The following is a 22,265-nucleotide window of genomic DNA, read 5'->3' on the forward strand; positions in this document are numbered from 1 at the left end:
GTTAAAATGCCTGTGCTTCTCAAAGTGATCTATAGATTTAATGCAATTCCTATCTAAATAGCATTCTTTATAGAAAGAGGAAAACAATGTTAAAATATGAGTGTGTGGTTTAATTTTTGTAGATTCATAAATTCCTGTTTTTTGATCATTATTGAATTTTAGTTCCATTCCATTATGGTCATGTAAGATACTTGGAATTATTTTAATAATTTTGAATTTGTTAAGGCTTATTTGTAACCTAGCCTGGAGACTATTCCATGTGTGCTTGAGAAGAATGCATATTTTTCTGTGGTTAGAGTTAGTACAATGATAGTATTAAAATCAATTATTATCAGCCCTTAGCATTTTCTATGAGTCCTGTTTAAGAAGAAAAACCTTTACTAGGAGACGATGTGGAAACAGCTATCTGGTAAACTCCCACTGAGAGCACACTCTCCCCCAGATTCTTTGACAAATCCTAGGATTTCAAAAGAGATGGCTGGGACTCTCTCTCTATGACTCTCTGAGTTTTCTTAGCTCATTTTCCTTCCCACTGAGGTCACTGAAGGAATTCATGGAATTTTTTGGCATCAAAAAGTATCAGAAAGACAAGATGTGATGCCATAAATGTGAATTAGTGATAGTGTCCATATTTCTTCTCTGGAGCCGTCACCCATCTACAGGTTGGCATGCCCTCATCGATCCAGCCTCAGGACTTTCCTTAACCTAAGTCACTTGAGGACTGGCTTCTGGGAGAGAAAACTGGTCAGAATATTAGCCCCACAAGTCCCATGAAAGCTTCTAAGCTTATCTGGAGGCTAAGTCTCTAATCTCATAGCCATGTCCATCTGGGTGGCTTCTGGTCTGCATATCTCTATGTTCAAGTTTAAGTGCCTGAATATTATACAGTGTCTTTGGATCTGTATATATGTCCTAGGCTGCTAAATGAGAAATTCACTTCTCCAACCAATGCTAAAAGATGTGTTTCCAGTATTCAGCCATTCCAATGATCTGAATTGGGCTCTGTAGTTTCCAGGCTCCTAGACCAAGGAATTCACATTTTTAACCAGTCTCAAAGTGTATGTTTTTGGGATTCAACCATTCCAAACTGACCTTGTAATCCTCCTGGATTTCTCTTTAGAAACCTGCTCATGAAAATTCAATTATGACACTAATTGTCAAAGACTCTCTACATGCTCCACTCCTAAAACAAAAAACTTTCACTCCACTGCCTGTGATGTGCGGTTTCCAGTTGCCAAGCCAGTACCATGAACACTCACTGGTTTTGTTGTTGTTTCCTCTTAGGATTTGTGCGTCTGGCTGGAGGGGATGGACCCTGCTCAGGGCGAGTAGAAGTGCATTCTGGAGAAGCCTGGATCCCAGTGTCTGATGGGAACTTCACACTCCGCACTGCCCAGGTCATCTGTGCAGAGCTGGGTTGTGGCAAGGCTGTGTCTGTCCTGGTACATGAGCTCTTCAGAGAGTCCAGTGCCCGGGTCTGGGCTGAAGAGTTCAAGTGTGAGGGGGAGGAGCCTGAGCTCCGGGTCTGCCCCAGAGTGCCCTGTCCAGGGGGAACTTGTCACCACAGTGGAGCTGCTCAGGTTATCTGTTCAGGTGAGATGCAGGTCAGGCCTTTCACCTCTGTGAACACCCTGCTCAGGTGAGAAAGTCATGTGATTTTGCTGAAACTCTGTCTTCTTCTACCAGCATACTCAGAAGTCCGGCTCATGACAAACGGCTCCTCTCAGTGTGAGGGGCAGGTGGAGATGAAGATTTCTGGACGATGGAGAGCGCTCTGTGCCTCCCACTGGAGTCTGGCCAATGCCAATGTTGTCTGTCGTCAGCTTGGCTGTGGAGTTGCCATCTCCACCCCCGGAGGACCACACTTGGTGGAAGGAGGTGATCAGATCCTAACAGCCCGATTTCACTGCTCTGGGGCAGAGTCCTTCCTATGGAGTTGTCCTGTGACTGCCCTGGGTGGTCCTAACTGTTCCCATGGCAACACAGCCTCTGTAATCTGCTCAGGTAAGAGAGAGGGAAGGGCTACTGGTACTCAGGATGCTCCTGGAGTGAAATGTCTCCAAGAGCAGAGAGTGAGGTTAAACGGGCTTGAAAGTCAGAGATTTTGTGGTGAAATATGGATATTCTCATTGTTCATTCATTTTTCAGGTCAGGGCAAGAAGTGTGAAGGGGAATAATATATTTTTAAGCAACATTGTTGCTTACATAAAATCATAGAAAACAATGTAGGAGCAGTAAGTATAGGCCTCAGTATGAGCCCCAACCCAGAGCAACACAGAGAATGTCCCAGCCCCACAGTCACTGCCGTCCCCTCTCCTCGACGGGGAAAAGTGCTTACCCAACTTCTACTAACATAGGGAGTTTTATCAGTGTTTGAACTTTATATAAAATGATGCCATATGTTTCATCTTTTGTATCTAATTTCATAGACTCAAAATTATGTTTGGGATTCACACATGATGTTGTATATTATAGCACTTTTTTTTTTTATTACTGTAGAGTATGCTTTGAATGATCACATGGCCATGTACTGACCCATTCTACTGACAGTATAAATCTGAATTATTTCCAGTTCTTGACTATTTAAAATATGATATTATAACTTGCCATGACAATGTCTTTGGATGCAAATATGTGTTACTTATTTTCCATGTTTAACTTTGGTCTTTTATTTTTATTTTCTTAATCAAATGGTGTCCTTTGATAAACTCATTTCTTAATCTTATGTAAATATAACTTACCAACATTTTTCTGTACATTTAATGCTTCTTATATCCTTTAAAAATTTTTTTGCCTACTTGAAGATCTTAAAAACATTCTCTAAGAGTATCTTATGGAAATTTTCTATATTTCTCTTGCATATTATTGTGCATTCCTAGGATGGTATCTGTGTGAGATAAGGGTCAGGTTCCGTATGGACATCCAGTTGACTCAGAATCTTCTTCTGGAAAGACTCTTCCCCACTGCAGTGCTGCCTTCGTCATAAGCAGAAGGGCAATCATGTCTGTCTTATTTGAGACTCTCTATTCTGTTCCATGTTATCATTTGTCTATCCTTGCACCAATACTGCATTTTCTTAATTATCATAACTTTGTAGTTCTTGTCATTCAATCGCTAAGTCATGTCTGACTCTTTGTGACCCCATGGACTACAGCACACCAGGCTTCCCTGTCCTTCACTATCCCCCTGAATTTCAAACTTTGTAGTTAGTCTGAATAATTTTAATTTACAAGAGTTACTTTATATTAACTCCTCTAATATCGTTGCTTTTCTTACCAACTGTGCTGTTCATTCTTGGTTGCTTGTATTTTGTATGAATTTAGAAATCAGCTTGTCATTTAAACCAAAAGAAAAGCTTAAGGGTATCATTGAGATTAGATTTAAAAATTTGATAGTAGACATAGAAATTTGAGGATGATTGACATTGGCAATGTTGAGTTTTCCAAATCATTGACATAACACATCCCTCCATTCGGTTAGATCCTGAATTTCAGAGGTTTTGCCCATCTTCTACTAGGATTTCTCCTAGGTATTTTATTTTTGATGTTATGAGTATTTTTGTGAAAGTGTCCTGGCAATGAATTCTCTTTGACTTGTTTTCATCTTTTAATTCTTTCAAGTTTGATGTATGTTGAGACATAAAAATGTTGGGAAAACAATATAAAAATTCCTTTATGAACTTTATGTGGGTTTCTAAATGTTAATATCAATATTTTGCTTTAATCTGTGTGTGTCCTTCCTTCTCTGTTCCCCTTCTGCCTCATTTCTTCCTGAATATGTAAATTCTTTCTGAATTCAGCTGAAGACATGATGTTCCTTTATCCTTAGAACTTTTCTGGGAATTTCCTTACAGAACCAGAGTTCAGGCAAGTCTTTAAATGACTTCAGCTCCAGGTGACATCTAATTGCAGCACTGAAAGACCCCACTGAAAGACTGCCAAACTGAGTTTTTTTCTGATTAATGACCCAAAGTCATAAGCAAAATTAAGTACATATTTTTTTCTTCAGCTACTAAGTTTTATCTTTTCATATTGATCAAATTGCCAACATCCGTTGGATCACAGAAAAAGCAAAAGAGTTCCAGAAAAACCTCTACTTCTGCTTTATTGACTATGCCAAATCTTTGACTTTGTGGATCACAACAATGTGTGGAAAATTCTTAAAGAAATGGAAATACTAGACCACCTATCTGCCTCCTGATAAATCTATGTGCAGGTCAAGAAGCAACAGTTAGAATTGGACATGGAACAACAGACCGTTTCCAAATTGGGAAAGGAGTACGTCAAGACTGTATATAGTCACACTGCTTATTGAACTTGTACTCAGAGTACATCAAGTGAAATGCTGGACTGGATGAAACACAAGCTGCAATCAAGATTGTCAGGAGAAATATCAATAATCTCAGATATGCTGATGACACCACCTTTATGGCAGAAAGCAAACAGGAACTGAAGAGCCTCTTGATGAAAGTGAAAGAGGAGAGTGAAAACGCTGGCTTAAAACTCAACATTCAAAAAACAAAGATCATGGTATCCGGTCCTATCATTTCATGGCAAATAGATGGGGAAACAATGGAAACAGTGACAGACTATTTTCTTGGGCTCCAAAATCACTGCAGATGGTGACTGCAGACATGAAATTAAGTGATGCTTGCTCCTTGGAAGAAAAGCTATGAACAACCTAGTCAGCATATTAAAAAGCAGAGACATTACTTTGCTGACAAAGGTCCATCTAGTCAAATCTGTGATTTTTTCCAGTAGTTATGTATGGATGTGAGAGTTGGACCATAAAGAAAGTTGAGCACTGAAGAATTGATGCTTTTGAACTGTGGTGTTGGAGAAGACTCTTGAGAGTCCCCTGGACTGCAAGGAGATCAAACCAGTGGATTCTAATGGAAATTAGTCCTGAATATTCATTGGAAGGACTGATACTGAAGCTGAATCTTCAATACTTTGGCCACCTGATGAGAAGAGCTGACTCATTGGAAAAGACCCTGATGCTGGGAAAGATTGAGGGCAGGAGGAAAAGGGGATGACAGAGGATGAGATGGTTGGATGGCATCACCGATTTGATGGACATGAGTTTGAGCAAGCTCCAGAAGTTGGTGATGAACAGGGAAGCCTGGCAAGCTGCAGTTAATTGGGTCACAAAGAGTTGGACATGACTGAGAGTCTGAACTGAAGTGAACCAAGTTTTTTGGAAAAACTGCCATACAACAATATAACCAGAACTCTTGCTATGTGACCTGAATTAATTGAAGAATATCCTCTGATTTTGCATTTTGATGTTTCTAGTTTATGTTGAGCTAATGTGTGGCTACACTTATTCTTTAGTTCTTAATTGCAGCTAACAAGTTTTTCAGCTCTAGAAGTATTTGGTTTTGGTTATCATTTCTCTGCAAAGACACACATTTTGTCAATTCCATAAGCACTTTAACCATGGCTATATATATTCTCATCAGGTAACTCTAGCAGCTGAAAACCCTGGGAAATTCTTTCTGATGTCTCCTTTTCCCTTTCCATTTCTCATGAGATCCATTTTATATAAGTGTTTGTTTTAAAGATACACATGAAAGAACTTGTAGAAATCCTTCAGAAAGAATTTTGTTTTGCTTTTACTTAGGGATAGATTTGGGCTTCCCTGGTGGGTCAGATGGTAAAAAATCCGCCTGCAGTGTGGGAGACCTGGGTTTGATCCCTGGGTTGGGAAGATCCCCTGGAGGAGGGCTTGGCAACTCACTCCAATATTCTTGCCTGAAAAATCTGGTGGGCTACAGTCCAAGGGGTTACAAAGAGTCGGACATGACTGAGCAACTAAGCACAGCACAGGGATAAATTTAGGGATACAATTTACTTAACTCATTCTTACAGCAACACTTGGGTTAAAACAGAAATTGCAGTACTGTCAGAAGCAGAACTCTCCAGGGAGAAGGTGAACACTAAGAGTATGATAACTTTACTGCAGGGTCACAGCCTTCATCTTAGGCTCCATCAGTAGGTCATTATTTTCCTTAATTCAGTTTCCTGTTCTTCAACCGTTCCAGACTTCTGATCATTGTTGTTTCTTCAGGAAACCAGACCCAGGTGCTGCCCCAGTGCAATGACTCTATGGCAGAACCCCCAGGCTCTGCAGCCTCAGTGGAGAGCGCCCCCTACTGCTCAGGTAAGGGTCCCACAAGACAGAAGACCCTTCTCAACCCGTGGGGTCACCGCCCCATTGTTCCATTTCTCTCTCTTCAGACAGCAGACAGCTCCGCGTGGTGGGTGGAGCCAGTCCCTGCGCCGGGAGAGTGGAGATCCTTGACCAGGGCTCCTGGGGCACCGTCTGTGGTGACGGCTGGGACCTGGAGGATGCCCACGTGGTGTGCAGGCAGCTGGGCTGTGGACAAGCCCTCAATGCCACGGGGTCTGCTCACTTCGGGGCAGGATCAGGGCCCATCTGGCTGGACGACCTGAACTGCACAGGAAAGGAGTCCCACGTGTGGAGGTGCCCTTCCCGGGGCTGGGGGCGGCACGACTGCAGACACAAGCAGGATGCGGGGGTCATCTGCTCAGGTCTGCGCTGCACACTGTCCACAGGCTGGGAGAGGGGTTGGGCCCTGGAGGACGGGGGTCTCAGCGCTGAGGGAGAGATGCTGAAAGGACCAGAGAAGGAGGCTACCTCCCATGAAGCCTGTCTTTCCAGCAGACGTGAAGACGAGGTGCTTTCACTTTCTTCTGCAGCAGCTGAGGTTCTGGTCCTTTCTTCTCAGCAGTGTTTCCTGGCAGAGCCATTTTTTACAGTTTTTCTTGAAAGCAGGGCTCTCTCTCCAGTTACATACAAAAAAATTAAACCCACGGTACTAGTTTCTGTTTGCTTCCCTAACAATTTACCAATTAGTGGTTTAAAACAGCATATATTTATTTCCTTACTCTTCTCTGGCTTAGATGTCCAGCATGGATCTCACTGGGCTGGGATCAAGGCTTCAGCAGGGCCCCATCACTTTTGTGCCTCTAGGGGAGAATCTATTTCTTGCCTTTTCAAACTTCTTGAAACCACCTACATTCCTTCCTTCACAGCACCCTTCATTCATTAACAGACCAGCAATGCTGCAGGCCTTCAAGCATCATCCATAATCCCATCTCTGTTTCTAGCCAGAGCTAAGAAAAGTATTCCACATTTAAGGATAGTGGGTCTAAGGATGTGATTAGACTGGGCTCATATTGTTAATACATCATCTCACCATCCCAAGGTCCTTACCTTAATCACATCTGTAAATCCCTCTTGTCAGGTATGGTAACATATTCACAGGTTGCAAAGATTGGGATGTGGACATTTACATTTTGGGATTAATTATTATCCCTATCTCCCTAATATCCACATCACATCCCTTTGACATATTCTTTAAAGATTTCCTCAGGAAGCAGGATTCAGCTGCCCCTTTCTGACTAGCATCCATGAAGTTTGGTCTTCCTCTCAGTTCGTATCCACTACACCATTGTGGTAGAAATAGAAAGAGAGACACAAGTGGACAAAGGCAGTTAAAAGGGAGGTGATGTCAGTCTTGTCATCTAGTGGGTATCTCTTGAACAAGATCAGAGATGAATGTTCACCATTTCTAGAAGAAAGGAAAACCTAGAACATCCAGCAAAATTTTCACTTTGTCCTGTCTCCTCCTCTTTCAACCTTAGAGTTCCTGGCCCTCAGGATGGTGAGTGAGGACCAGCAGTGTGCTGGGTGGCTGGAAGTTTTCTACAACGGGACCTGGGGTAGTGTTTGCCGCAGCCCCATGGAAGACATCACTGTGTCCGTGATCTGCAGACAGCTTGGCTGTGGGGACAGTGGAACCCTCAACTCTTCTGTTGGTCTCAGGGAAGGTTCTAGACCCCAGTGGGTGGATGGAATCCGCTGTCAGAAAACTGACACCTCTCTCTGGCAGTGTTCTTCTGACCCTTGGAATTACACTTCATGCTCTCCAAAGGAGGAAACCTATATCTCGTGTGCAGGTGACTTACTATTTCTGTGTGTCTGTCCCAACCCTGTAGGATGCAGTGAGATTTGATATTTTAAAATCTAAGTGATGAGTTTAATTTGGGTCCACAAAATGATATAAAGTGAAAAAGGTAGTTGCTCAGTTGTGCTCTTTGCGACCATGTGGACTGTAGCCCGCCAGGCTCCTCTGTCAATGGGATTCTCCAGGCAAGAATGCTGGAATGGGTTACCATTCCCTTCTTCTGGGGATCATCCTGACCCAGGTATGAAAATCGGGTCTCCTACACTGCAGTCAGATTCTTTACTGTCTGAGCCATCAGAGAAGCTTAAATGAGGTAAGAATGAAACTAATTTAATCCACATATTCCAACCCTGTTTGTTAAAATTTTTAATTGAGACATAATTCTTGTAACATTATATTAGTTCTAAGTGTAAAACATAGTGTTTATGTATTTGTACATATTGGTAAATCACCACACATACAATAATATCCATCACCACATGCAGTTACAATTTTTTTCTCTTATGATCCCACAAGTAAGAATTTGCATGCTGCAACTAAGACCCAGCACAACCAAGTAAATAATTTTAAAAGAGAGTATTATTTTCTTCATAGCATCATGGTTTTTTATCCACATGAGGGCTTCCCTGGTAGGTCAACTGGTAAAGAATCTGCCTGCCATGCAGGAGACCCTGGTTTGATTCCTGAGTCTGGAAAATCCGCTGGAGAAGGATAGGCTACTCACTACAGTATTCTTGGGCTTCCCTTGTGACTCAGCTGGTAAAGAATCTGCCTGCAATGTGGGAGACCTGGGTTTGATCCCTGGGTTGGGAAGACCCCCTGGAGAAGGTAATGGCAACCCACTCCAGTATTCTCGTCTGGAGAATTCCATGGACTGTATACTCCATGGGGTCGCAAAGAGTTGGACATGACTAAGTGACTTTCACGAACACTATATACAAAAATATTTTCTTCTTTCCTATATTACTGTCTTAAGATATCTTTCATGACAATATTTTTTCTCTAGAATGTTTTAAAATTTCTTATTCATAGGAACTCTTTATAAACAAACATCACTTACTGTTTTTCTTAAATATTTTTGTAAGATTTTCCCCATATTTTACATATATTTTTAAGATTGTGTATGTGTATGGGTGAGTTATGTGATCAAATCTGTAATGTTTTACTTTTTTGACTTCTGCCTTTAGTGCAATGTTTCAAACGCCATTCTTCATCTCAAAATAACATTGAATCAAGTTTTATTTTCTGCAAACAATTTAATAGTTCCACTAAAGAATATTCAAAACCTAATTTAAAATTTATGTATTTATCTGAATTTATTTTACTATGTGTGATGGTGAAACATCATCACCAGAGAGGAATTACATTTTAGATATATGATATCTTAGCTCCATCACAAAATAAAAGCGCATTGTCTCATGAGTTCATGGATATGACATCAAAAGTACAGGCAACAAAGCAAAAATAGACAAGTGGGGATATAGCAAACTAAAAAGCTTCTTCAAACCAAATGAAAGATCAACAGAGTGAAAAAGCAAGCTAGCGCAAATTTTATAAGGTATTAATTTTCCAAAAATAATAAGGAACTCCTATAACTTAAGAGAAAAAAAACCCAACAAACTTAAAACCTAATAACTCAATTAAAAAATTGGCCAAGGGCTTCAATAGACATTTCTCTAAAGAAGACATACAAATGGCAATAGGTATATAAAAAAATGCTTGACATTGTCAATCATCAGGGAAATGTAAATTAAAACCACAAAGATATCATCTCACACATGTCAGAATGACTGTTTTTTTTTTTTTTTTAAAGACACTTAGTGTTGGCAAGGCTGTGGAGAAATTGACACTTTATGTGTACTTATCCACATTAAATGTATAAATTGTACTAATAAAGCTATGTACTCCAGGGGTTAAATCTCTGGGCTTTCACTGTCATGGGTCCAGGTTCAATCCCTGACCTGGGAACTATGATCCCATGAGCAACAGCACAGCCAAAACACAAACAAACACCAGCACAAAAACTATGACCAAAATATCTGTATGATTTATACTGATGTCCCTTTTCATTCTTGGTATTGTCAACTTCATTTTCTCTCTGCTCTGCATTAGTATTGCTCAGTGTTCATCAATTTTCAATGAGCCACGTTTAAAGGGTTTTCTTCTATATTTTATACCTTATGCTTACCTTCTTTTCCATTAATTTTTGGTCCTTTTTAAATTAACCCCAACATTCTACATTGTTGACTTTCTCATCTAGTTTCTTAATTGGAAGCTTACATTTTTTTGCTTTCAGTCTTTCCTCTTCTCTAAATCTAGGGTATAAATTTCCCTTAGGCACTACTTGAGTTTCATTAGAAGAATTTATCATACCATTATTTTGTGTTTATTATCATTATTTCACAATATTTTATAAGTTTTAAATTTATTCCCAGACTCATGTGGCTTTTGGAAGGATCTTGCTGAATTTCCCCAAATAGAAACATATAAATATTTTCTTATTAGTTCTTAATTAGTTCTTAATTTTATTCCACTGTGGCCAGAGTAAATATTCTGTGTGAATTCAAAGAGTGAAAGATTTTGTCCTATTATATGGTCATTTTGATAAAAGTTCCTAGTGCATTTACAGTAATGTGAACTCTTGCATTGTTGGGTGAATTGCTCTCCGTGTTACTTAGTTAAATGTGCTGATTATGTTGTTGTACATCTACTGTATTCTTTGTTTTTTGTATGTTTGGTGTGCATGATATTGAAAAAGATTCAGTAGTAATCCCCATTTTGATTGTGATTTTGTCTATTTCTTCTTTTCACTCTGTCAAGTATGTTTCAAAGTTATGTTCTGTTACCATTCTTGAATTTTCTTGTCTAAAATATCTTTATTAAAGGTGCATCTCATTATAATCATGAAAATTCCCTCTTTAATTCAATTAGTGTATCTTGGCTTAAAGTCTACTTTCTGGGACATTGATATAGCTACTCCAGTTTTGTTACAGTTAATACATTTTTTCCATCATTTTACTTTCAACCATTCTTTGCTTTCATAATATAAGGTGGGCATTTTGCAAGTAACATTTGTGTCAATTTTGTTTTATCTTAATCCATTTACTGTAAATGCAATTACTGATATTAATGTGTTGGTATCTGCCATTTATTTTTAATTGATCCACCTGCTTTATATTCCTTTTTGTCTCCTTATTTTTCCTCCTTTGTATTAAATAAATCTGTTATTATTCCAGATTTTCCTTTTTCCGGTTGACTCCTTCATTTATTTTTTTAAAAAGTTCTCTATTGGTATATCATCAGATATTACTTCTGCAGTTCTGTCTCTCTGTCTCTGTATCTCTTCTCCCTCTCCTCCTCCTCTTTCTTGTCTTTCTCATCTCTCATTTTTAGGACTCCTCTAAATCACTATATTCTAAGTTCTATATAAAATTCTTTTAAATTATTCATTCACTTTTTAAACCTAGATATTTTATTTTAGGTTGGCAATAGTTCCTTAGATATTTTTATTTATTTATGATTATTTGTTATTTTTCATCTTTTTACCTGTTTATTCTCTCCTTCTCTCTTTTCCCATAAATACATTGATTGTAGTTAAAATCCTTATCTGCTAAATCCTGCATTTCTTTCATAGGTGTCTCTGCATTTTCTTATCTTTTTTCACTTTGGTCATTTGTCATGTTATCCTAGCTTGTCAAATGTCATGTCATTTTTTTATTGAATGCTATAAATTATATATGAAAAAGTAAGATACTCCTGATACATTTTCTAACACCTGAAAGGATTTACCCTTTGTTTTCCTAGGCAGGTAGGGGGAAGGGGTGTGTCTCACTCAAACATCTAAATATAACCTAAAACTGAGCTGTAACTGTATGGGTTGCAGTTTTGGTAGCACTCAGTCCACCTCTGATTTCTCTGTCCCTGTGACATAGGCCTTCAGAGATTTCAGTTCAGAGCCTATATTCTTTGGTAGCTAAGTACCCAAAATAATGAAAAAGACTCTGCTTTCCAAGTCTTTTTATATAGTTCTCTAGCTTCCTGCCCTTCACAGCTTATATACTGGGCAAATATTTGAGGGGAAAAGCTGCTGTGTGAGAGAGGCTCTCAAGACTCGAGTTTTGTCTCCAGCACCAGGTAGCCCCCAGATTATGCTGCTTCCTGTCACAACAGTAGTCCTCTGCTTGTCCGAGCCCGGATTCTGAATCATTAAATTATGCAATGAATTGGCAAATTCCCACAGAGAAAAAGAAGCCATAGATCCCGGACTAACATTGAAATAATCTCCACTCTTTAGAATTTTAGCATATTTAGTCCATGTTGTGTTAACAAATGTCGAATACATTTACTGTTTCTTAAAAAATAGTTTCCAGCTTTTAAAGTTGTATCCAGAAAGACCCAGCAAGACACATTGGCCTGCTGTGAACTCCATTCTCCCTGGAAGTGGAAAATTTTGGGTTTAACACTCTACTTCATTATTTACTTAAAGTGCAGCACTGATAGACATTATTTAACCTTTATTTACCTACTTTTTTGTTTTAACCTTTCCTCCTACTTTTCAACCTTATTAATTCTCTTGCCACTGCTATAAGAAACCAGACCCAGCTGCTGCCCCAGTGCAATGCTGCTGTTGCTGCTGCCAAGTCGCTTCAGTCGTGTCCGACTCTTAGCGACCCCATGGACTGCAGCCTACCAGGCTCCTCTGTCCATGGGATTGTCCAGGCAAGAGTACTGGAGTGGGTTGCCATTGCCTTCTGCACGAGTGCAAAGACTCTATAGCAGAACCAGCAGGGTCTGCAGCCTCAGAGGAGAGCGCCTCCTACTGCTCGGGTGAGGGTCCCACAGGACAGAAGACCCTTCTCATTCTCCAGGTCAACGCCCCGTGTCCCATTTCTCTCTCCTCAGACAGCAGACAGATCCGCCTGGTGGACGGGGGCGGTCACTGCGCCGGGAGAGTGGAGATCCTTAACCAGGGCTCCTGGGGCACCATCTGTGATTACAGCTGGGACCTGGACGATGCCCGCGTGGTGTGCAGACAGCTGGGCTGTGGAAAAGCCCTCGATGCCACTCTCTCTTCTTCCTTTGGGGCGGGATCAGGGCCCATTTGGCTGGACAACGTGAGGTGCACAGGAAAGGAGTCCCACGTGTGGAGGTGCCCTTCCCGGGACTGGGGGAAGCACTACTGCGATCATAGCCGGGATGCAGGAGTCATCTGCTCAGGTATGGTCAGTTCATTGCCCACCAGCTGAGAGAATGGAAAGTTCCAAGAAAGCTGGTGTCTGATCAGAGGGACAATAGGGGATGAGTGGGCTAGAGAGGGCTGAGACAACTACCCATCCTCCGTGAGTGCCCTGTAGCTGTGAGCAATGAGCTTCATATACTTTCCTCTTACAAGTCTCTGCTATTCTTTTCTTCTCCAGTGGTCTTACCTGACACTAAAATAGCTTTATTTATTCTCCCAGTTAAAATAAATCCTCATAATTTTCTTTTCATAATTCACTTTTTGTAAAAGTGAAACATTTGCTAACAGCCACATACACACTCCCTTTGCATAGGAAGGCTATGAGAGGGAAGGACAAAAAATGAGGATGTACTTTCCTGGATGGAGTTGTTTCTATACAAACAGTGTGAGACATTATTTTGCACTAGGTTAGTATGAGTGGAGGCTACTCCTACTATAGGAGGATATCATTTACATGTATAGAGGGTATCCCTACAAGGGTTATCATTTAACAGATCAGAGATTCTTATGGATTTGTGACAGATTTCAAGTTTCCTTTGCAAATTTAGACATAAATGTTTATAGTTCTTTGATGGTAGAGAATTGTTGATGAAATGCTCTGAGTCATATATTCTTCCATTGTTACTAGAAAAGTCTCTCTCTCCAATTTTTCCTTTAAAACATCTGTATAAATGCAAACTTTGGAGGAACACTTAGCCATGCACTGGCAAGTCAAAGGTGGAGGTAATAAAACTTGAATTTCTGTGTTTTATGTTAAGAGCTTATAAAGTTTATATCTGATGGCCTCAATAATATAAGAATTGCATTTGGGGGCTTATTTGGAGTAAGTGGACAAAGTGGAAAAGGTTTTATAGTAGCTGGGAGGAAGGCGAATGGCAATGGGAGCTGATGAAGGTAACCATGAGGTTCTCTGAGCAGCACTGAGGGGCCAGGTGTGGTGTGAAGGATGCTACATGTGTCTAAGGACACAGGATGTGTACACAGCAAGAGGCCAGACAAGGATATGTCTTTACTATATTTAATATCTTTACTCACATTGGCCTTCTATTTAATAATTTTCTTGGAATTATCACACACTTATTTTTCCATGTAAATTTTAAAATCAAGTAGAAAATGAAAAAGATATGCTACATCTCAGAAGTCTCTATCCTGATATGTATAAGACTTTATTGAGTATTCAGCATATATTTGAATATTTCCCATGTATCAGGGTATATAAAACAGAATACAAGAAATACTTTTTTCTTGTTCTTTCTAAATTTTTAATCTCATAGAATTAATATAACAATATCAATAACCTCATATATGCAGATCAGATCAGATCAGATCAGTCACTCAGTCCTGTCCAACTCTTTGCGACCCCATGAATCACAGCACGCCAGGCCTCCCTGTCCATCACTAACTCCCGGAGTTCACTCAGACTCATGTCCATCAAGTCAGTGATGCCATCCAGCCATGCAGATGACACCACCCTAATAGCAGAAAGTAAAGAGGAATAGAGGAGAGCCTCGTGATGAAAGTGGAAGAGAAGAGTGAAAAACCTGGCTTGAAACTCCACATTCAAAAAACTAATATCATGGCATCCAGTCCCATCACTTCATGGCTAAGAGATGAGGAAAAAATGGAAATAGCAACAGACTTATTTTCTTGGGCTCCAAAATCACTGCAGACTGTGACTGCAGCCATGAAATTAAAAGACGCTTGCTCCTTGGAAGAAAAGCTATGACAAACCTGTACAGCATATTGAAAAGCAGAGACATTACTTTGTGACATATGTCCATATAGTCAAAGCTATGTTTATTTTTCCGGTAGTTATGTATGGATGTGAGAGTTGGATCATAAAAAAGACTAAGCGCTGAAGAATTGATGCTTTTGAACTGTGGTGCTGGAGAAGACTCTGGAGAGTCCCTTGGACAGCAAGGAGATCAAATCAATCAATCCTAAAGGAAATCAACTCTGAGTAACTCATTGGAAGGATGTATGCTGAAGCTGAAGCTCCAATACTTTGGCCACATGATAAGAAGAAATGACTTATTGCAAAAGACCCTGAGGCTGGGAAAGATTGAAGACTGGAGAAGAAGGGGACAACAGAGGATGAGATGGTTGGATGGCATCACTGACTCAACGGACATGAGTTTGAGTAAACTCAGGGAGATAGTGAAGACAGGGAAGACTGGAGTGCTGCAGTCCATGGGGTCACAAAGAGTTGGACATGACTGAGTGACTGAGCAACAAAACAACCAGTTAAATAAAAATGCTTTAATTAGAATGTGTAGCCTGTGACCCAAACTCCCAGCCAGAGGAGGCTAGGGGTCCTAACCTGGGCCTCTCTGGGGAGATGGAAGTGGATAAATAATAAAAGGCAAACAGATCATCCTCTCCCTCATCATTCATTATCATATCAGTGGTCAAGCTAATCCTTCAATTCTTTAATTTCTGTGGTGTCTTTTCTGTTCTCTCCTGCTCTCTGTAGTAGATTTTTATTGTTACATCATTCTTTTTGAGAGTTCAAAGTTCACATACTTATGCAATCAGAGTCCTTTACCAGGACAAATTCCACCATTACGTACATAACCATGAGCACACACAGAAACCAGGAAAATTATTTTAAAAATTGTTCTTTATGATTTGCAGGTTTTTTTTCCCATTGGATTACCTTTTCTCTGTCCAAATATGGTCCCTGAAGGATGAAATCATGATCATGAGTCTTTTCTTTGGTCTCTCTCCCATATCCTATCCACTCCCCATTTAACCTACCACTCACCCCACCTCACTCCCTACAGAAGTTCTTCCCTTTTGGAGTGTCCTTTCCATCTATTTGTAGCTCTTAAGATCATTTCTTCTTTTCTGCATTGGGGGAATTGGGAAAGGGTAGCAGTGTTAGGCGGCAAATGGGAGCAGTCCAGGGGATAAAAGGTGTTAAAATCTTGTTGAACAAGTATTTGGTTTCCAAATCTATGTTTCATCATTATTGAGGCTTTTACAATTTAGAAATCTCTAAAATATATATGGCTTGCTTGCTGTCTGCTATCTTCCTCTCACTCTCCTTTTTCGTAGCTTGCTGGCTTCTTATCTCAGAAATCCAAATAGGAAAGGAATATGCAGTAGGCATATAGATAGGGTTAGAATACATTAAATTGTCATCACTCCTTCACATTTGCTAAGAATCTCATGTCTAGGATGAAGTAATCAACTAACTCAGTTGTCTTGCATAATCCCACTGAGACTTTACTTTCTCTGAGGTGTGTTCATACATCCTAGGTTTTTAAGAAAGATGGCTAGGATCATTCCCTCCCTCTCCTATGACTCTCTGAGATTTCATCACTTCCAAACTTATCTGTGAACAACTTCTTTCACAATTAGGTTACCTAATTGTGACCTAATGCCTGCACTCAGATCCAGCCCGCATGATGTTCCCATCCCCGGTGACTTGAATACTGGCTCAGAGAAAACTGCCCAAAATTCTAGCCCCAGAAATTTCAGGATGGCCTTCTAAACTTCTCTGGCTCTTAGGCCTCTGACCTCTCGAATCCCATGATCTTCTTTCACTCTCAGTTAGTTCAGCTATGCACTCAAGTTTGAATGTCTACCACTGTGCAGTTTCTTTGGGCCTTTGTAGTTTCTAGCCCCCCAGATAAGAATTAACATTCCTAACCACTATATATTCTCAGGATTCAGCCATTCCAAACTGACCCTGCAATCCTTCTGGATATCTCTTCAGAAACTTGCTCATGGAAATGCAATTTGACAACGACAGTCAAATTCTCTCTTCTTATCCCCTCTTATTCCACTGCTGGAAAAAGCTTTCCCACCATTGCCTGTGAGGTGTTGTTTCCAATTGTCAAGCCAGTTTCATGAACAGTCACTGGGTTTGTTCTTTGTTTCTCTTAGGATTTTTGCGTCTGGCTGGAGGGGATGGACCCTGCTCAGGGCGAGTAGAAGTGCATTCTGGAGAAGCCTGGATCCCAGTGTCTGATGGGAACTTCACACTCCGCACTGCCCAGGTCATCTGTGCAGAGCTGGGGTGTGGCAAGGCTGTGTCTGTCCTGGGACATGTGCCCTTCAGAGAGTCCAATGCCCGGGTCTGGGCTGAAGAGTTCAGGTGTGAGGGGGAGGAGCCTGAGCTCCAGTTCTGTCCCAGAGTGCCCTGTCCAGCGGGCACTTGTCACCACAGTGGAGCTGTTCAGGTTGTCTGTTCAGGTGAGATGCATGTCAGGATTTAGCCACTGTGTACACTCACTTCAAGCTAAAAAATAAATACGATTTTTCTGAAATCCTGTCTGTTTCTATCAGTGTACACAGATGTCCGGCTCATGACAAACGGCTCCTCTAAGTGTGAGGGTCAGGTGGAGATGAACATTTCTGGACAATGGAGAGCGCTCTGTGCCTCCCACTGGAGTCTGGCCAATGCCAATGTTGTCTGTCATCAGCTCGGCTGTGGAGTCGCCATCTCCACCCCAAACAGAGCAGAAGGAAGTGATCAACTCTGGAAAGCCCGATTTCACTGCTCAGGGACTGAGTCCTTCCTATGGAAATGTCCTGTGACTACCCTGGGTGTTCCTGACTGTTCCCAAGGCAACACGGCCTCTGTGATCTGCTCAGGTAAGGCAGGGAAGGGCTACAATACTTAGGATGCTCCTGGAGTGAAATGTCCCCAGAACAGAGAGTAAGGGAAAACAGGCTTAAAAAGAAAGATATTCTGTAGTGAAATGTTTAATCTTGTTACTGAACTCTAGTTTCAGCTGCTCACTACTCAAGAATCCAACACTGAGAGACAAGTGTTCGGTAAAATTAAAGACAGCTTTATTGAGGAAACCAGCCATTCTGGGGAGACAGAGGACTAATGTACCAAAGAACCAGCTCCTCCTTGCTAATCAGGAGTGCACAGGTGGAAGTAGGGGACAGGTTACCTGCAGAATAGCACAGCTAGCCCCGACAATCATCTTGAAATAGATCTGGTCAGTGTCACCTTTATTGTTTGAATTACAGTTAATCATCAGTTCTAGCGTTGGTTTGTTCCCATTTCCTTGAGGCCGATCTTGGAATTGTGTAAGATGAAGATTATGAACTTCCTTGTTGGCTCAGATGGTAAAGAACCTGCCTGCAATGCAAGAGTCTTGGGTTTGATCCCTGGGTTGGGAAAATCCCCTGGAGAAGGAGCTGGCTCCCCACTAGTCTGGTCATCATGTAATTTATTGCTACCACCTGTTTGGGATTTTAGTATCTGCAAAAGAGCTCAAAAGATATGGCTCAGAATGTTATCTATAGCCCATAAGAAGGAACTAAAGGTCCTTGAATTTGTTTAGGGCTAAACTAGTACTATTTTGTACTATTTGACTGTTTTCCTTTTTTTCTGATTTTTTTTTTCATTTATGTGATCAAATTTATTCTTTAGCTAGTTTTTTTTTTACAAACAGAGGCAGGTGGAGGACATGAGGGTGGTCTGTCCTGAGAAGGTTCTGTAAGGTCCTGCTCCATAGCATTCTCATTGTTCACTCATTTTTTTCAGGGGAAAGAAGTGCTAAGAAATGCTAAGAAGTGCTATGTCAGGGAAAGAAACACCTAGACAAATATTTTTTATGAAACCTTATTATTTAAGGATAATAATAGAGAACAAAGTGCAAACAATAAGTGTATACCTAGATCATGTTCTCCAATCCAGATCTACAAAGAAAACATTCACAGCACCACAGAATCACTATCGCCTCCCAATAGCTGTGTCCTCCTCCTCTCCAGGGAAGACTGCTTACCTAAGACTGGTACTGCCATAGAATATTTTCTCAGTTTTTGAACTTTATATAAAATCATACAGTATGTTTTCTTTTGTGTCTAATTTCTTTGACTTCAAACTGTGTTTGAGACTCACTCATGATGTTGTTTATGGCAACATTTCATTCACTTTTATTATTATAGAGTATTCCTTTGAATGATCACATGACCATGTGTTGAACCATTCAACTAATGGCAGAGATTTGAGTTTATTTCCAGTTCTTGACTATTACAAATACAATGGTGCAAATTACCATGATGATGACTTTTGACAAAAGTATTTATTATGATTTTTGTGTGTTTAATTCTTGGTCTTATATTTTTATTTTCTTAATGGTATGCTGTACTTCAATGAGCCAAGTTACTCATCTTAGGTTTGACTTATCAACTTTTTTTCTGTACATGTAGTGCTCTTTCAGTCAGTCAGTTCGGTTCAATCACTCAGTCATGTCTGACTCTGCAACCCCATTGACTGCAGCATGCCAAGCTTTTCTGTCCTTCACCATCTCCTGGAGCTTGCTCAAGCTCATATCCATTGAGTCGGTTGAAACCATCCAGTAATCTGATTCTCTGTCGTCCCCTTCTCCTCCTGCCTTCAATCTTTCTCAGCTTCAGGGTCTTTTCCAATGAGTCAGTTCTTCCCATCATGTGGCCAAAGTATTGGAGCTTCAGCTTCAGCATCAGTTTTTCCAATGAATATTCAGGACTGATTTCCTTTAGGATAGACTGATTGGACCACTGTCAAGAGTCTTCTCCACCACCACAGTTCAAAAGCATCAATTACTCAGCATTCAGCTTTCTTTATGGTCCAACTCTCACATCCATACATGATTACTGGAAAAATCATAGCTTTGACTAGATGGGCCTTTGTCAGTAATGTCTCTGCTTTTTAATATGTTGACTAGGTTGGTCATAGCTTTTCTTCCAAGCAGCAAGAATCTTTTAATTTCATGGCTGTAGACATAATCTGCAGTGATTTTGGAACCCAAGAAAATAAAGTCTGTCCCTGTTTCCCCATCTTTTTGCCATAAAATGATGGGACCAGATGCCATGATATTAGTTTTTTGAATGTTGAGTTTTAAACCAACATTTTCACTCTCCTCTTTCAGTTTCATGATGTATGGCAAAATCAATACAATATTGTAAAGTAAAAAAAAATAACAATAATAAAAAAATTAAAAATAAATTAAAAAAGAGGCTCTTTAATTTCTGCTCACTTTCTGCCATAAAGGTGGTGTCATCTGCGTATCTGAGGTTATTGATATTTCTCCCAGAAATCCTGACTCCAGTTTGTGCTTCATCCAGCCCAGCATTTTGCATGATGTACTCTGCATATAAATTAAATAAGCAGAGTGACAATATACAGCCTTGACATACTTCTCTCTCAGTTTTGAGCCAGTCCATTGATCCAGTCCCTAGAACTCCTTATATTCTTTTTAAATGAACTTTGTCTACTCCAAAATTACAAAAATGTTCTCTGAGAGTATCTCACAGAAGTGTAATTACTTTTTGTTTTTTGCGTATAATTGTACATTGCTTCTAGGATTGACATCTGTGTAGGATAAGGGTCGAATATCCTGTTTTCATATGGGCATCCAGTTGACTCAAAATCTTTTTCTGAAAAGACTATTCCCCACTGCAGTGCCACCTTTGTGATAAGCAAAAGGGCACATATGTCTGAATACATTTTTTATACTCTCTATTCAGTTCCACTGTATCCTTTGTCTCTCCTTGCACCTGTACCACATTTTCTTAATTATTGTAATTTTATAGTAAGTCTTGAACCTTCCCTGGTGTCGCAGAGAGTAAAGAATCTTCCTGCAAGGCGGGAGACCTGGGCTTGATCCCTGGGTTGGGAAGATTTCCTGGAGAAGGGCATGACAACCCACTCCAGTATTCTTGCCTGGAGAATCCCCATGGACAGAGGAGCCTGGTGGGCTATAGTCTATTGGGTCACAAAGAGTTGGACATGACTGATTGACTAAGCAGACGTAGTAAGTCTGGGTAACTTTAATTTAAAGAAGTTATGTTGTTGCTTTTCTTCCCAACTGCTTTGGTCAGCCTTGGTTTTTATATTTTGTATACATTTTTGAGCTGAAGCTCAAATACTTTGGCCACCTGATGCGAAGAGCTGACTCACCAGAAAAGACCCTGATGCTAGGAAAGACTGAAGGCAGGAGGAGAAGGGGATGACAGAGGATGAGATGGTTGGATGGCATCACTGACTCAGAGGACATGAGTTTGAGCAAGCTCCAGGAGTTGGTGATGGACAGGGAAGCCTGGTGTGCTGCAGTCCTTGGGGTCACAAAGAGTCAGACACGACTAAGTGACTGAACAACAGCAACATAAATTTTGAATGAGCTTGTCATGTTTCAGACAAACAAAAGCACAAGGGAATTTGACTGAGGTTAGATTTAATCTGTATATAAATTTGAGAATGACTGACTTTGACAACATTGAGTTTCCCAATTCACTGACAAAATATATCCTTTCATTCAGTTAGGTCTTGAATTTCTCTCTGATGTTTTGCACATCTTTAACTAGGTTTTCTCCTAGGCATTTTATGGGTTTGATGTTATTATATTTCCTTTAGTGAAGGTTTTCTAGGAATGAATTGTCTCTGAACTTTACCTGGATTCCCCAAATGTTAGATTAGTATTTTGCTTTAATCCTTCTTTCTTTCTTTTCTCTCCCTCTCTTGCTTTAGCTTTCCCTTTCTCTCCTTATTTGTTCCCCTCCTGCCCTGTTTTTCCCTGAGTGTGTAAAATCTTTCTGGATTAGGTTGCAGACATGATGCTCCTTTATCCTTCCCTCCTAACAACAACAAAAGTACTTCTGGGATTTCCTTACATAACCACAGTTCAGTCAAACCTTTAGAGATGTCAGTCCCAGATGACATCTAAATGCAACCACATGAGAAACCCCAAAGATGGAACTGCCAAGTTGAGTCTTTCCCAAATTATTGACCCAGGAAATCATAAGCAAAATTAAAAAAATAAATTCCTTCAACTACTAAGTTTTGGGGGAAATTTTGTTATATAGCATTATTAACCAGGCACTTACCATAGGACCAGCATTTCTGAATAGAGGAATATTTATCCTCTGATTTTCCATTTTACTATTTCCACTTTATGTTGATCTAATGTGCTGATACACTCATTCTCTAGTTCTTAATTTCAGCTGTTAACTTTTTCAGCTGTAGAATTTTCATTTGTTTTTGTTATCATTTCTCTGCCAAGATACACATCATGTTAATTAATTCTT

At 40.2% G+C, this 22,265-nt stretch overlaps 1 protein-coding gene across 1 annotated transcript in view; it reads left to right on the top strand.

Annotated features, from left to right (window-relative positions):
- LOC129644144 (antigen WC1.1-like) overlaps positions 1-22,265 on the top strand; it is a 91,594-nt gene that overhangs the window by 12,447 nt on the left and 56,882 nt on the right. The window contains exons 3-10 of the mRNA XM_055569596.1: positions 1,285-1,593; positions 1,687-2,004; positions 6,070-6,162; positions 6,240-6,554; positions 7,671-7,985; positions 12,896-13,210; positions 17,124-17,432; positions 17,526-17,834. Coding sequence (XP_055425571.1) covers positions 1,285-1,593; positions 1,687-2,004; positions 6,070-6,162; positions 6,240-6,554; positions 7,671-7,985; positions 12,896-13,210; positions 17,124-17,432; positions 17,526-17,834 — 2,283 coding nt within the window. The remainder of the gene's footprint in view (positions 1-1,284; positions 1,594-1,686; positions 2,005-6,069; positions 6,163-6,239; positions 6,555-7,670; positions 7,986-12,895; positions 13,211-17,123; positions 17,433-17,525; positions 17,835-22,265) is intronic.

Source organism: Bubalus kerabau, chromosome 1, assembly GCF_029407905.1.
Source record: "Bubalus kerabau isolate K-KA32 ecotype Philippines breed swamp buffalo chromosome 1, PCC_UOA_SB_1v2, whole genome shotgun sequence".
NCBI classification, from domain to species: Eukaryota; Metazoa; Chordata; class Mammalia; order Artiodactyla; family Bovidae; genus Bubalus; species Bubalus kerabau.